Here is a 16,968-nt window from a genome sequence, read left to right on the forward strand (position 1 = left end):
GGTATATTCCTTATGAGTGTTAATTATATTTTTTTTCTCAAATTTCAAGCAAAGGCTGAATTAAATAAATATTGGTGTTATATCTTATTTCTTTACATGCGACGGACACTGGAGACATCCTTTGTGAATTGTACGAACCATCAACTAGCAATGAATTTCGTGCTGAGGTAATTTTCGATAAAAATAAATTTACTATAAAATTAATATCAATATTTTATGATACTTCTAGATTCGTGATTTTACTGTACAATTTATTCAAAACCCGCTGACGCTTACGTGCTGTGGCATTTTTGATCTAGGTTATACGTTATTGCGTAGCGTACGTTCAAAGCATAATTTTTGCATCGATTTTTATATTTATATTAAAATTATAGAGAGCTAATGTTTATTATTTTCAGGTGATCGGTACTATCATAACTTACCTTGTTATTCTAATTCAAGTTGGGGATATACCACAATAAGTGTTGATTGAAAATTCAATGTTATTGATTAATAATTATGCAGAAAATTAAGATCATTGTTGGATGCAGATTCGTTTAAATTTATATACTGTGCAAGAAATTCTTAGTAATCTTTATCGAATTAAGTATTTATATTAATCCGTTTATATTTCTTTTGCAACACGTGTACTGTTTTATAGCACTTGTATTTAAAAAGTGTGAATATAAGTTTCAAAGTGATTTTTTGTTATTCCATTTTGGACGAGACAACTGAAGAGATAAGTTTTTCGATAAATGCAATCATAATTATACTTACAATAAATTATTTTTGAGACAGAACAAAAGTTAATGAATTTATTTATAGTTTTAAAAATAGGAGAATACAATATAATACGAGGTTCTTTTATGTTTTTATTTAATTATCGATAATTTTTTGTAATTGATAATTTAGCAAAGAACAGATTATTTTTTCGAAGTTATTTCGATGTTCACTTTGCAAATTGCACATTTTCAATTCATTATATTCTACTTTTGATCTATATCCATTCAATCTAAGTACATATATTGAATTAGTAAATAAATAAAAATAAATTTTATCATAAATGAAAACAATTCGATTCTTTTCAATGTGTTGGAGCGATGATATTTTTGAGTTCTATAATAGAAATATTGGAGCTGTTGTTAATAAAATGAATAATAAATTGATATCACATAAATATTAATCACGTAAATTAGAAAATAATAGTCGTACTATTAATTTTCACAGAGGGAAATTCAAAATACAGACCAAATCTAGTAAAATGATTAATTTCTTGATAATCTCTAAATTTCTATCTTGCAATACTACTTTAATAAGTATTTTTATTTTATGTTAGTAATATAACAAGAAAAATAATGAAAAAGAATATTGAAATTTGTACAATTGGATTACAGCTAGATATTTATTTTTTTACTTTTCCACCTTCTTCGACATTGCTATGAATTACTTAAGATAATGATAGATATCAACAAGATGGATAGCGTTATTGATTCGGTGAGCTTTACAATGGCATCGGAGGAACTGAAACGCATTACTATAATATCCTTCAAAGACATCTCACCGGATTCCACTTGTGTCTCACAAAATAAGAGAAGAAAACGGAGGAAAAAAGTATTAAAGACTTGAATCTTCGGAAATTAATTTATTTATTATATAGACAAATTTGATTTTTGAGAGAAAGATTTGATTGTCGACGATTAAAAAAGACAGAAATACTCATGAGAAATTTAATTCAGAGATTTAGAAAAAAAGATGTTCGAAAAATCTTTAGAACTGATAAAATATCATCGAAAAGTATGAAAGATGTTTTACGGCCGATTTATATTTTAAGCAATATTTTCGGATTGCGTGTCTTCGAATTTCAAGGCCATTCAAAACCTATAATTAGTTTCCTTTATACGACGGTACTTTGCTGCTTACACTATGCTGGAACTTTTTATCGCGGACAATGGAATCATGACACTAGGATGTATAAATTAGACGGATCTATATCTTTTATTATAGCTATCATGTATCATATAGTGATATTTATAATACTTATAATGGGATTATATCGAAGCGAGGTGAGTCTTAGAACTGTACGATATATTGTGTATAATATACTAATATTAATGATTTTTTTTATAAAATTATTCAATGATTTTCTTGAAACTAACAATATGCAGGAATCTAAATTATGTGCTAAAAAGATAAACGAAATCGATAAAACGCTTCAAGCATTAGGCTCACCGACATCTTTCAGCAGTATTTACAAAAGAACGATAATGGACATAACGATCGTTATCGTTTATTTGCTCATTTTTTTCACAATAATTATTTTAGAGCAGATTTTAACAAATCAGCCGCTTTATAAATCGTCCATTGTATATTTCTCAATATTTCTACATATGTATGGTTTCATGATCGAATTTTTATTGGTGATCGAATTCTATACAATTATAAGGTGAGTAATGGTTTTGATTATTAATCCGTTTTTATTGCAAAATTGAATATATTTCAAAAACTAGGTGTATCAAATTGGAATTTCAACAAGCAAACAAACTGCTTGAAGACAACAACGTTCAATCTTCTGTTACTAAGGAATTAATTGAGCAGAGAAAACTTCATGGTTCTTTGTCTACTGAATCTCTCTTTGTTTGTTCAAAACAATTACTTAATCCATCGTCATTATGACAAACACAATCACGATTGAAAACTGTTAGTCACAAAATAAATAGAACTAACACGTTGTTACGAACAATTAGGTGAGTTTTGCGATTATTTATAATATATTTGAAATTATTTATAATATTTATAATATAAATAAATTATAATACACTTGATTATTATTTATAAAAATCATTTATAATGTATGTGAAAATTTGATCTTCTTAGACAGGTTCATCTGGAATTATACAGAGTGTCGAAAAGGTTTAGTAATATGTATGGCATACAGATATCCCTAGAAATAGGAATGTGTGTTATGCTTGAAACCTACGTGTTATACAGATTTTATGCAAAGTATCGTGAGAAAACATATGACATAAACGAACTGACTTTGGAATTCATTCACGCAATTTTCTTATGTTTACAATATTCGATAAAGATCTTTATCATTAATTACATCTGTGATAAAACAAGGAAAGAGGTATGGGAGAGCATTGATTCGTCATTCTATTTGATATAACGATATCACGATTTTTCTAGGCTGAACGTACCAACGAAATTATTCACACATTTAATGGAAAAAATGTGGATTGTGAGACACAAAAAGAGGTCGATATTTTCACAGAATAATTTAAAATTTATATGAATTAATATCTTTTTCTATATAGGTGGAAATATTTTCTTTACAAATGATGCAATGTCGTAACGCATATTCCGCTTACGGTTTATATAATTTTAATTGCAAACACATTTGTTCGGTTAGTATAATTATTCATATACGTAAAATCACACTGTGAAAAAAGAAAAGAATAATGAAAAATCTAATAACTTTTGTATTCTTCAGTGTATTGGTATAATAACGACATATATGGTTATCATGATCCAAGTAACCGATTCAATAAAAAAGGATGATAAATCACTGCAGTAATCTTCATTATATAACTTCGCTCGATTAATTGTACGAATGATACAAGTGTAATTATAATAATTTACGAATCAATGCCTATATGAAATAAAATGAAAAAAAAAAAAATATTTTGATATTTTTAGTATCTTTAATAGCGATAAAATATAACGTTAATGTAAAAGTTTTGCTTAAATAAATAATTTCTTATTGATTTTTACTTGATAACGAGATAATGCGTATGTATATTGATTAATGTTTTCCATCGAGAAACAAGGACGAAGAAGATATTTATCGCGATGAAAAAGGTTGGATGAGTAGAAAAGTAACGGTTTGTATCCCAAGCTAATAACATAATTCATAATATTTATTACGCAAAAACTAGAGTATAACAAGGGTATAAAAACTGGCAGAAAGAATTAGTATCATTTGAAAACTTCTATAAAGTGTCGTGACATATTCTAAAAAAAAGGAATCTCAAAATTTTTCTTGCAACTGAAAAAAGATATTTCCAATAAGAAAATTAAAAAACTCAAAATGTTCCGATCAAAAAAATTTCAACAATCTGTTATGCTATTGATTATCGCGAATTCGATCGTTTGTACTGGCTTATTAGAATATTTCGTTAATCGAACGATTCGTACGATTGGTTTAATTTATATTATTTGTTGTTCAGTTTATTATAGTATCTTATTCTATATATTTAAGGATGTATTAGATATTTTTAAGGGTGTTTATGGGACAGATGTGGTAGGAAAAATGTCCACAATTTCATTTGTTAGTAACGCCTTTTTCTACATCATAACAGTTTTCGATTGTTTAAAGAGAAGAAAGGTAAAATGTTTCCGCTTAATTGATAATTTTTTTCTTTAAATGTATTATTAAGTGATATATTATGTACAAGAAATATTTGAATAAATCGATAAATTGATTCGCTTTTCTAGCGATTGAAATTGTTCATAGAACAATTGGAAATTTGTATACGAAAAATTGATGAACTGAATATATCGAGAACTTATTCTTCTTCTTTCCGATATCAGTGTTTCGCAGGCGTATTTTTAATTTGTCTTATATTCAACTTAATCGCTTGCGATATTTATTGGTTCTCCCATATCAGATTATCGATTGACTACAGTTTGATGTTCCAGTTCTGTTACTTTGATAGCTATCCTCTTATAGTAACGTTAGTGATCGACTTTACTTTTGTCTTTTGGATTAGGCAAGTAATTCCCTTTATTTATTACGAAATAAATTAACATTTACGAAATCATAATGAGTGACCTTCAGCAGATATATAAAGATTAAATTTGCTCAATTGAATGCTATACTTCAAAGTATGCTGACAACAACTATCGATTCTCCACAACATAAGAGAGTGCTTCGAATGAAGGATAACTGGGAAAATGATTCTTCGTTATCTACTATTTATCGAATGTACAAAGCGAATGAAAACCTTGTGAAATTAAAAAGGATCAAGTAAGTCATAGACAATAAATCCGAAACAGTTTTATTAGCAATAAAGTGTTCGTTAGCAATAAAACCGTTATTTTAAATTAAAGACAAATCCATTTGGAATTGATGAAATGTGCCAGAATCATAATGGAGGCTTATGGAATACCAATTATTATGTCTATGACTATATCTATTATATTTACAATTATGCTTTTATACTGTCTATTCACTGTTTTATTCATAAATGAATATCAAAATTGGAGAAAAGAATCTTTTCCTTTATATTATTGGATTGGTTTTTATGTCATCAAGATATTTATAATGAATAACATTTGCGAGACAACAATGGTGGAAGTATGATTTTTTAAATAATTTTTATTCTTTTCTTTTTTTGAACCACATATACAATATTTATAAAAATTACAATCTTTAATGGTTGCGAAAGATGTTAATAGAAGTAGATATTAATTTTTGTTATTTTTCTATATGCCGCGAATATTGAAGATATTCTTTACGAATTGTACGAACCTTCGACCAGCAAGGAATTTCGTGATGAGGTAAAAAACAATGCGTTTCACTGTATAATATGGAATTACATATTAAACGTATCATTTTTTATTTCAGATACGTAATTTTATATTTCAACTAACTCAAAATCGTTTAACGTTTACCGCTTGTGGTTTCTACGATCTAAATCATACATTTATATATAGTGTAAGTTGAAAATGCAATTTTTGGATATCTTTTATCTTTCATTTTATAAGAATTTAATATTTCCGTACATGTTTCAGGCGATAGGTTGGATTACTACCTATCTCGTTATTCTTATTCAAGTCGGAGATAAACCTAAACTATTCAAGAATGTAAACAATAATTCAACGTTGTGATGTCTTAGGAAAATTTTGGAAAATGTCGAATCTTCAAAATTAGAGATTTCTAATTCAAGATTTATATGACTTAATAAGATTTATATTTCCATTTTCATATTAGAAGGAAGTAAATTATTTTAGTTGTATAACTGTGATTTTGTGACTCTCATTAGAGCATAGCTCCTCTACTTTTTCTTTAGAATTTGAATTGCGAAAATAATTCATCTTTTTAATATAGTAACGGATTATATTAGTAGTATACCTAATAGGATTATGTACGAAAAATAAACTTAAAATAGCTAATCACTTATATTATGCTTATTCGTAGTTTAATTTCATAACAATATAAATTAATGTCAGTATAACATTCCGTTAAAAAAATAATTTCTTATTGATTTGCCTTTCAAAACCAAGTAATGTGTATAAATGCATTTCATTGAAATAACGAGCGCAAAAAAAATATTTCACATGATGGAAGATGACTAGGAAAATGGCAGTTTTTATTCCTAGTTATAATAATATCCAATATGAAAACACTCAAGTGTAATAAAAACTGAAAGGCTTATAGTAAGAATTAGTATCATGTGAAAAGTCCAGCAAGTAGTCTCTTACAAATTACAATTAGAAAGGAAACTAAAAATTTATTCTTGGAATTGAAAAGCTGTGTTCAAAAAAAAAAATTAAAAACTTAAAAAATGTTCCAATCGAAAGATTTTCAACGTACCATTATGCCGTTGATTATCGCTAATTCTATCGTTTGCACTGGCCTATTAGAATATTTCGTTGATCGACCGATTCGAATGATTGGGTTTTTTTATGCCATTTCTTGTTCAATTTACTACAGTATTTTATTTTATACGTTTAAGGAAATGTTGGATGTTTCTGTGCGTGTTAAAACGACGAAAGTGGGAAGAATAGTCACCAAATTTCGGTTTATTAATAACGCCTTTGTTTATATCATAACAATTTTTGTTGGTCTTTCGAAAAGAAAGGTAAATATTTTTTGATTAGTTAACAAATATTCCCTTTAAGTGGTTATTATATTATTGAAACTGATATATTGAATGATAATAATTCAATAAAAAGTTTTATTTTTACAGCGGATAAAATTGTTTATAGAACAATTGGAAATTTGTACACGAGAAATTGATGAATTGAATATACCGAGGAATTACTCCTCTTTCTTTCGATATCAATGTATCATAGGACTATTTATTATTTTTATAATATTAGGCTTAATTATTGATAATCTGTATTGGTACGCTGATATCAATTTACCATTCAACTATATTTTAACGTTACAGTACTATTATTTTGACAATTATCCTTATATCGTAACAATGGTCATCGACTTTACTTTTGTCTTTTGGATTAGGTAAGTCAATTGTTTTATTTATTATAAAAGATGCCATTATTTACTAAATCCTAATAAATGATTTTAAGTAGATATATAAAGATCAAATTTGGTCAATTGAATGCTGTACTTCAAAATATGCTGACAACGACTATCGATTTTCCACAACATAAGAGAGTGCTTCGAATGAAAGATAACTGGGAAGATGATTCTTTGTTATCTACTATTTATCAAATGTACAAAGGAAATGAAAACCTTGTGAAATTAAAAAGAATCAAGTAAGTCAATAATAATTGATCCGAATCGAATTATTATTTTTCTTCGATAAAGAGTTTGCTTTTATCTTTTTGATTGAAGGAGAATCCATTTGGAATTGATGAAGTGTGCCAGAATTACGAACGAAGCTTATGAAATAAGAATTTTTACATCAATATCTTCATGCGTCGTATTTATTATTACATTTTTATACAGTCTATATTCTATTTCAATTTCAAACAACTACGACAATTGGATGAATGAGTTCTATTCGCATTTCTATTGGATTTTTTATTTTGCCATCAAGATTTTTGCAATAAACAACATATGCGAGACAACAATGGCGGAAGTATGATTCTTTTTAACAATTTTTTTTTTAGAACCATATATATGATATTTATGAAAGTTACAATCTTTAATGGTTGCAAAAGATGTTAGTAGAAGTAGATATTGATTTTCTTTATTTTTCTATATGCTGCGAACACTGGAGATATTCTTTGCGAATTATACGAACCTTCGACCAGCGAGAAATTTCGTAACGAGGTAAGAAATAACGCGTTTCACTGTGTAATATCGAGTTACGTATTAAATATATTATTTTTTATTTCAGATTCGTGATTTTACGTTTCAACTAATCCAAAATCGTTTGACATTTACCGCTTATGGATTTTACGATCTGGATCATACATTTATATGCAGTGTAAGTTAAAAATATTATCTTTGAGGTATTTTTTATCTTTCATTTTATTAGAATTTAATATTTCATGCATGCTTTAGGCGATCGGCTCGATTACTACCTATCTCCTTATTCTTATTCAATTAGATGAACCTAAAATATTTTTTAACGATACGCATTATAATTCAACATCAAGAATATAACGAATGAATTAAAACATTGCTTCGAGAAATGTATCACACGTAATGGACAATTCTTTATATAGTACAATATTTCGTTTTACATCACGCTTTTTCATTTTTTTCTGTGCTAATAAAAAAAAAAATGGAATAAAAAAAATAAAGAGTCGATTAGGAAAAAATAACATTTGCGAGTTGGACGATTTTTTATTAATTTCTATATGGCAATGTGTTAATAGTTATAAGTAAGTTTCATCGATCGATTATATAAAAGAAAACCTACCACGTCTCCGAAGGTAGGTCAGAATATTCGATGAAGGCGTAATAAAATATAATGCAAACAAGGAGTTTTGCTCAGTCGTAGTGTCATTTCCAAACTCCACAAAGGATATTCTACAATACTTTCTTTCTTACTAACGTTGAATATCAAGTTCTTCGATCAGTGTATTTGAAATAATTAAGTTCTTCAAGAGAATAGGAACAAAATAAATAAAATTATTTTCTTGAAGTATATCTTAAAAATGTCTTCATCGGTGGAATTTTGGCGTAGCATCAAACCGTTGATAATAATGAATTCGATTTTTATTACCGGTCTGGTGGAATATTTTGTCGATAATAAGATTAGCAAGATTGGTGCAGTTTATGTTTTTTTCTCTATCGTTTTTTATTTCTTGCTAATCTATTTATTATCGTTCCCTACTACGACATTTAAACGAAGACAACCGTTTATTGCACTAATAATATATCAGATATATATTTACATGGATTACTTAATTCACCTTCTCACCATTATCTTTGGGATTCTTAGACGAAAGGTAAATTTGGTTGTCCGAATTTATTCAATTCATTGAAATTTTTACATTACGACATCTTTCGTTATCTTTCATAGAAAGTAAGACGTTTCACGTTACAATTGGAAACATGTATTCGAACTATGGATCAGCTGAATATACCGATGAATTTATCTAAATGTTTTTGGCAACGGTATTATCCTATCTTATTTTTTATTTTCACCGTAATATCTATAATAGCCGTTGATTATCGATGGTTAACATTATTGGAGTCTAGTTACCTGAAAACATTTATTTTCTTTTACCTCGAACGTTATCCCTTTGTCGAATTATTAATAGTCGACATTACTTTCGTATTCTGGATGAGGTAAGTAAATCATTTGATCTATTGCAAAAAATACTCAGTATTTATTAATTTTTAGTGCACCTTAAACTTAAAATAGGTATATAAAGATAAAATTTAGTCAATTGAACGAACTACTGAAATGTATGCTTACAACTACAATTCATTCCCCGCAACATAAAAAAGTCCTTTGTATGAGAAACGGGAGGAGTGATTCTCCATTATCTGGCATTCATCAAACTAATAAATCGAACGAAGACATAATCAAGATAAAAAAAGCCAAGTAATTATTATTAAGTGCAATTTTATAAAATGATTATTTTATTTTTTTATGTTTTTCATTTTTTGTTCAAGGGAGATACATCTGGAATTAATCAAGTGTGCTAGGAATATAAACGATGCTTATGGCTTACATATTCTACTCTCTATAACAACAGCCTTCATTTTAATCATTACAGTAGCTTACGATGCTTACTGTTATACATTAATTAAATATTACTATATGGGATATTTTCAATATTGTATTAATTTATATTGGATTTTTTACCTTGGTTTCAAAATTATCTTTATAAGTCATGTATGTGCAGGAACTGTAACAGAGGTATGTTCTTTTAACATTTATTATTTTTTTCTTTTGTTATATATTTTTTTCTCATATTTCAACAAAATATTGAACGAAATAAATACTAAAGTTGTATCATATTTTTTTACATGCGACGAATGCCGGAGATATCCTTTGTGAATTGTACGAACCGTCAACCAGCAAAGAATTTCGTGCCGAGGTAGTAATTGATAAAAGAAAATTTACAAGAAATTGATCTCAATTTTTTATCATATTTCTAGATTCGTCACTTCATTCTACAACTTATTCAAAATCCACTATCATTTACAACTTGTGGTTTGTTTTACCTCGACTATACACTGATACGTAATGTACGTTTAAAATATAATTGTTACTATTGATTATTAGAGTTATATTAACATTACAGATTAATGTTTATTATTTTTAGGTGATCGGTACTGTTATTACTTACCTCGTTATTCTCATTCAAATTGGAAACGTATCAATACAAACTTTCGTTAAAAATTCAACTTTCACAGCTAATGATTTGTGATAATGTTAAAATCATTTTTAGATGTTAATTCATTTGGAACTATAGAAATCATCAAAAAATCTTAGTAATATTCACAGCATTCATTAAATATTTGTAGTGATCTGTTTATATTTTTTTATAACAAACCTATAGCACATATATTTTTTTTAAACGTATGAATACACTAAAGAAATATTATATATGATTTGATTTAGTTTTTTATTTCTTCTTCAGTACTATTTTCAAAATGATTTTTATAAATTATATATGTGACAAGGCAACTCAAAAAGTAAATTTATCGATAAATAAAATAATTACAGATACATTTTTTAGATGAAGGAAATCAATTGAACTATTTTACTACTACTTTTATGCTGAAAATATGTATTATAAAATATAACAACATATTCGTTTTATTTTTCTCATTTTATTATTGATAATTTTTCAAATTGACTATTTATTAAAGTTGAACTCAATTTTCTTTCGCAGGTAAATGTACGCTTTAAAAATGGGATTTTATTAATTAACATATCGTTTATCCTCATTTTCTTATCTCACAAACACTCGCAAAACTATCTTTAATACAACATTTTTATAAAATTTATATATGAAATAAAATTATTAATCACATAATCAAATAGATAATATATATGACTACATTATTAGATCAGTAATTTTTCTAATCGAATAAAAGTTTAATTATTAAAATTTACTACTGGATTCTTATAAAAATTAGATCTGCTTTATGAATAATTTCTTAGTGATTTTCATATGATAACGAAGTAATTTGTATGAATATGAATATGAAAATTATATGAATGCTTTTAATATAAAAGAATGATAAGTATTGAATAGATAAAGAATAAACGATAAGATATTTGATATGTTGGAAAAAGTAGGATGAAAAAAATAGAAAATTTATAATTTCTATCCCAACTAAGTGCATCTCACAATAATATCTATTATGAAAAAAATTGAGTTTAATAGAAATAGAAAGACTGGTAGTAAGAATTAGTGTCATTTGAAAACTTCAGCAAGTAGTTTCTTATAAATTAAAAAAAATATTTAAACATCTTTTTCGGAAAGTGAAAAGTTGCATTTTCGAAAAAAGAAAATTTAACCTTTCAAAATGTTTAGATCGAAAAAGTTTCAAAGATCTGTTATGCCATTGATTATCGCGAATTCGATCGTTGGCACCGGTTTAATAGAATATTTCATTGATCGAATGCTTCGTACGATTGGTTTTGTTTATGTTATTTGTTGTTCGATTTATTATATTACGTTAGGTTATATATTAAACAATATGCTTGATAATTTTGTGCAAGATGAAGTAACAAATATGAGAATAATAATTACCAAAATTGAATTTTTTACTAACTTCTTTCTCTACGTCGTATCAATTCCTGCAGGTTTATTTAGACAAAAGGTAGAATCTTTTTAATTATTAGAGGTTTTTTTTTACAGCTTATTATGTTATTAAGTGATATACTATATATAAAAAATATTGGAATAATTCGATAAATTGATTTCTTCTTACAGCGAATAAAAATGTTTGTGGAACAATTAGAAAATTGTACACGAAAAATGGATCAATTAAACATATCCAAAAATTATTCTTCTTTTTTTCGGTATCAGTGTATCATAAGCGTATTTTTAATTTTAATCATATCAGGCTTACTTTTATTTGATATATTTTGGTACACTTCTATGAATTTTTCATTCAACAAGATCTGGATATTACATTACTGCTACTTCGACAATTATCCTACTATCATAATAGTTATTATCCACTTTACTTTTGTCTTTTGGATCAGGCAAGACAATCTTTTTATTTATTACCAAAAGAGATTAATATTTATTAAAATGTTTTATATTATCTTTTTATTTTTATATTATATAATTATTAATATTTATTAAAACTAATGTTTTTAAGTAGGTGTATAAAGATGAAATTTAATCAATTAAATGCTGTACTCCAAAGCATGCTGACAACAACTATCGATTCTCCACAACATAAAAGAATCCTTCGAATGAAAGACAATTGGGAAAATGTTTCTTCGTTATCTACAATTTATCGAACGTACCAAGTGAGTGAAAATCTTAGGAAATTGAAGACAGTCAGGCAAGTGACTAACAAATTAGTACGAAACGATTTATTGTTCTTTTTTGATTTTTAGTAATTTCCTCTTATTCTTTTCATTATAGACAAATCCATTCAGAATTAATAAAATGTGCTAGAATAATAAACGAAGCTTATGGATTCCAAATTCTTATGTCCACGTCTTTATCCGTCGTATTTCTCATTATATTATTTCATCACTTATACCTTAACTTATTAAAATACGAATTGAAAAATTGCATAGAAAAATTCTGTGCAGTATTCTATTGGATTATTTTTTATGTTATCGAGATTTTTTCAATCAGCGATATATGCGAAACCACGTTGACGGAAGTATGTCTTTTTTAAAATTTACTGCACTTCTTTTACCCATGAATATAAATGATATTTATAAAATGTAGAATCTTTTCGAACGTTAAAAAATATTAACAGAAGTACATATTATGTCATTTTTCTTATTTTTCTATATGCCGGGAAAATTGGAGATATACTTTATGAATTGTACGAACCTTCGACCAGCGATAAATTTCGCGATGAAGTAAGAAACAATGTATGATAACATATAAAATCATATTATATGCTAAATGTACAATTTTTTGTTTCAGATTCGTGATTTTATGTACCAATTAGTCCAAAATAGTTTAACCTTTACCGCCTGCGGATTCTACGATCTAAATTATACATTTATATACAATGTAAGTTGAAAATGCAATCTTTGGATATCTTTTATCTTTCATTTTATACGAATTTAATATTTGTTATAGGCGATTGGTTTAATTACTACCTATCTTGTTATTCTTATTCAAGTTGAAGGTAAACCTAATATAGTATCCAAAAATACGTACTATAATTCAACGTCGACGATTTAATAAATGAATTAAAGTATTTCTTTATTCAAAAAATGTATCGCACGTAATTGAAATTAATTTAAAATAGTATCATATTTTATTTTACTGTATTCCTTTTCATCCTTTCTGCGTCAATAAAAAGAGGGGAAGGAAATAGGAAAAACATCGAAGAATAGGAAAAGATAATATCTATGTGATGAATAATTTCTTATTAATTTCTTTGAGGTAAAAAGCTAATATCTGTAAGTGAAATTAATCGAACGATATCGCAAAGAAAAAGGAAAGTCACTATTTTTCAAATAAAAAATAGACTAAGCTATTAGTTCTGAGCGGTTGTAGTGTCACGTTGAAACTCCACAGAGAATGATCTATATTCATTTTTTTCTGCAAATTATAGATTACAAATTACTCGATCAGTTTGTTGGAAATAACAGTGCATTCGGGGAAAGAGGAAGAAAATAAATACAGCTGTTTTCTAGAAGAATACTTTAGAAATGTCTCTCTTGGTTAAATTTCGACGTAGCATCAAACCATTGGTAATAATTAATTCGATTTTCACCACTGGTTTGGTTGAATATTTCATCGATAATAAGATTAATACGGTCGGCATGGTTTATGCTTGTTTCTTAATCATTTTATACGTTACTGTGGGCAATTTATTTTCATTTCCGATGGAAGATTATAGCATGAAACCATCACAGATTATGCAAATAACGCATCAGTTACATACTTATAGCTGCTATGTGTTTTTCCTTGTTACCATTGTTGCTGGGATTCTCAGAAGAAAGGTGAAAGTCTTCGTTTTTTTATTTTTTAGAAAGAGATTTTTATTTTACGACATCTTTCCTTATCTTTCATAGAAATTGAGATATCTCACATTGCAAATAGAAACTTGTATTCGAAATATGGATCAATTGAATATACCAATGGATTTCTCTAAATACTTTCGGCAACAGTGTTATGCTATATTATTCTCTGTTTGCATCTTAATAGCTATGCTTATGATCGATCATCGATGGTTGAAATTACCTAGTAGGCACCGGACAATATTAATTTTCTTTTACCTCGAACGTTATCCTTTTTTCATATGGTTAGTAACCGATGTTACTTTCGTATTTTGGATCTGGCAAGTATATCGTTTAATATATTGCAAAATAAAACTGAATATTTATGAAATTTTAACGATCTTTAAACCAAAAATAGGTATATAAAAATACAATTTCGTCAACTGAATGAATTACTAAAAAAAATGCTTACGACTACTGTCGATTCGCCTCAACATAAAAGAATTCATCGAATGTTGAATAACAGGAAGAATGACTCTACATCATTTGATATTCGTCAAACGTATAAATCGAACGAAGATATTATAAAAATAAAAAAAGCAAAGTAATTATTATTATATGGTACAATTTTATGAAATAATTTTTGACCACTTATATTTTTCGTTTTTTTATCTTAGGGAGATACATTTACAATTAATCAAGTGTGCTAGGAATACAAGCGATGCGTATAGTTTACATATTTTCATGTCCGTATCAACAGCTCTTTTTTTTATCATTACTGTGGCTTATAATGTGTACTTTTTCTTAATGACTAGCATTTATCTTATGCAACCTTTAATATTCATTTGTTTATATTGGATTTTTTATTTTGGCTTTAAAATCTTCATAGTAAGTCATGTATGCGCAAGAACTATAACGGAGGTATGTTTCTATTTATTGTTTTTTTTTGGTTATAAAATTTTTTTTCTCATATTTCAACGAAATATTGAACCAACTATTGAACAAAATATGTGTTAATGTTATATTAAATTTCTTTACATGCGACAAACACCGGGGATATTCTTTGTGAATTGTACGAACCATCAACTAGTAATGAATTTCGTACTGAGGTAATAATTGATAAAAGTAAACTTATTACAAATTAATATCAATTTCTTGTGATACTTCTAGATTCGCGACTTTATCGTACAACTTATTCAAAATCCATTGATATTTACATCTTATGGCTTTTTTGATCTCAACTATATATTAATACGTAATGTGCGTTCAAACTATAATTTTTACAAAATCAATGTCTAGATTTATATTTAAATTATAGACAATACAAAATATTTTTATTATGTTTAGGTAATCGGTGCTGTTATAACTTACCTCGTTATTCTCATTCAAGTTGGGAAAGTATCAGCATAAGTTTTCTGAATTAATTAATATCGTATTAATTGTGTTATAAAAAGAAAGTACAAAATAATGGAGCATGCAATTAACTTTTTTATTGTCATATCGGTGTCCTAATGGTATATGTCTTTATCATGATTCAAGTTAGCAATTCAATAAAAAAAGGATAATAAAATGATCATAAAGACGATAATACTTTGTTCTGTCCATTGCATAAATAATAAATGTGTTATAAAAATTGATGAGTGAATGTTTATATAAAATAAAACGTCATAGAAGAATAATTATTCTTATCTGTAATCTATTTCAAGAGCAATAAAATGTAACATCAATCTAATGTTCCGTTTAATAAATAATGTCTTATCGATTTTCATTTGATAATGAGATATGAATATGATATAATATCTTTCATTGGAAAGATAAGGAAAAAAAAGATATTTAATATAATGAGTAGAAAAATGATAATTTTTGTTCTAAATTAATAATGCAAGTCATAATAATATATATTATGAAAACACTTAAGTATAATAAGAACGTAAAGACCGGTTGTAAGAACTAGTATCATCCGAAAACTCCTAGTAGTCACTTTGAAAATAAAAAAAGAAATAATAATTTTGTATTAAATAATAAATTTTATAATATATTATATAATAATTTTAATAATTTTTTTTGAAAGTGAAAAGTTGCATTTTCAAAAAAATAAAATTTAATCTTTTAAAATGTTTAGATCGAAAGAATTTCAAAAATCGGTTATGCCACTGATTATCGCGAATTCGATCGTTGGCACCGGCTTAATAGAATATTTCGTCGATCGAATACTTCGTACGATTGGTTTTGTTTATGTCGTTTGTTGTATAGTTTATTACAGTATCTTATTTTATACGTTTAAGGATATATTGAACATTTATGAGAATATTCAAGAGAAAAATATTGAAGAAATATTATTCACATTTTTGTATACTTATGATATCTTCATCTACGTCATAACAATTTTAATTGGTTTAACAAGAAGAGAGGTAGTATGTTCTTAATTAATAGACAAGTTTTTCGTTAAGTGATTGTTATATTATTAAGACTGATATATAATAGATATAACGAATATTGTATAACTGGATGAATTAATTTATTTTTACAGAAAATAAAATTATTCTTAGGACAAATGGAAACTTGTACACAAGGAATTGATGAACTAAACTTATCGAACAATTATTCTTCTTTTTTTCGATATCAGTGTATTGCAGGCGTATTTTTTATTTTTTTGATATCAAGCTTATTTATT

General features: G+C 26.7%; 3 protein-coding genes across 3 annotated transcripts; all 3 read left to right on the top strand.

Moving 5' to 3' along the window:
• The first annotated feature begins 3,208 nt into the window (after positions 1 to 3,208).
• LOC127061972 (uncharacterized) lies at positions 3,209 to 5,868 on the top strand. The gene is made up of 8 exons (XM_050989504.1): positions 3,209 to 3,217; positions 3,294 to 3,383; positions 3,470 to 3,549; positions 4,820 to 5,005; positions 5,089 to 5,201; positions 5,486 to 5,538; positions 5,606 to 5,695; positions 5,773 to 5,868. The coding sequence occupies exons 1-8, from the start codon at positions 3,209 to 3,211 to the stop codon at positions 5,866 to 5,868; spliced, it is 717 nt and encodes a 238-aa protein (XP_050845461.1).
• A 1,285-nt stretch (positions 5,869 to 7,153) lies between these two features.
• LOC127061973 (uncharacterized) lies at positions 7,154 to 8,338 on the top strand. Its single transcript, XM_050989505.1, has 5 exons — positions 7,154 to 7,225; positions 7,297 to 7,482; positions 7,562 to 7,649; positions 8,070 to 8,159; positions 8,237 to 8,338. The coding sequence occupies exons 1-5, from the start codon at positions 7,191 to 7,193 to the stop codon at positions 8,336 to 8,338; spliced, it is 501 nt and encodes a 166-aa protein (XP_050845462.1). The 5' UTR covers positions 7,154 to 7,190.
• Positions 8,339 to 12,488: 4,150 nt separating this feature from the next.
• LOC127061975 (uncharacterized) lies at positions 12,489 to 15,704 on the top strand. Its single transcript, XM_050989506.1, has 7 exons — positions 12,489 to 12,664; positions 12,748 to 12,835; positions 13,267 to 13,356; positions 13,426 to 13,488; positions 14,370 to 14,541; positions 15,184 to 15,215; positions 15,642 to 15,704. Exons 1-7 carry the CDS (start codon positions 12,489 to 12,491, stop codon positions 15,702 to 15,704), a joined length of 684 nt encoding a protein of 227 aa, XP_050845463.1.
• Positions 15,705 to 16,968: the final 1,264 nt, after the last annotated feature.

This window comes from Vespula vulgaris, chromosome 2 (genome assembly GCF_905475345.1).
Source record: "Vespula vulgaris chromosome 2, iyVesVulg1.1, whole genome shotgun sequence".
Taxonomy (NCBI): Eukaryota; Metazoa; Arthropoda; class Insecta; order Hymenoptera; family Vespidae; genus Vespula; species Vespula vulgaris.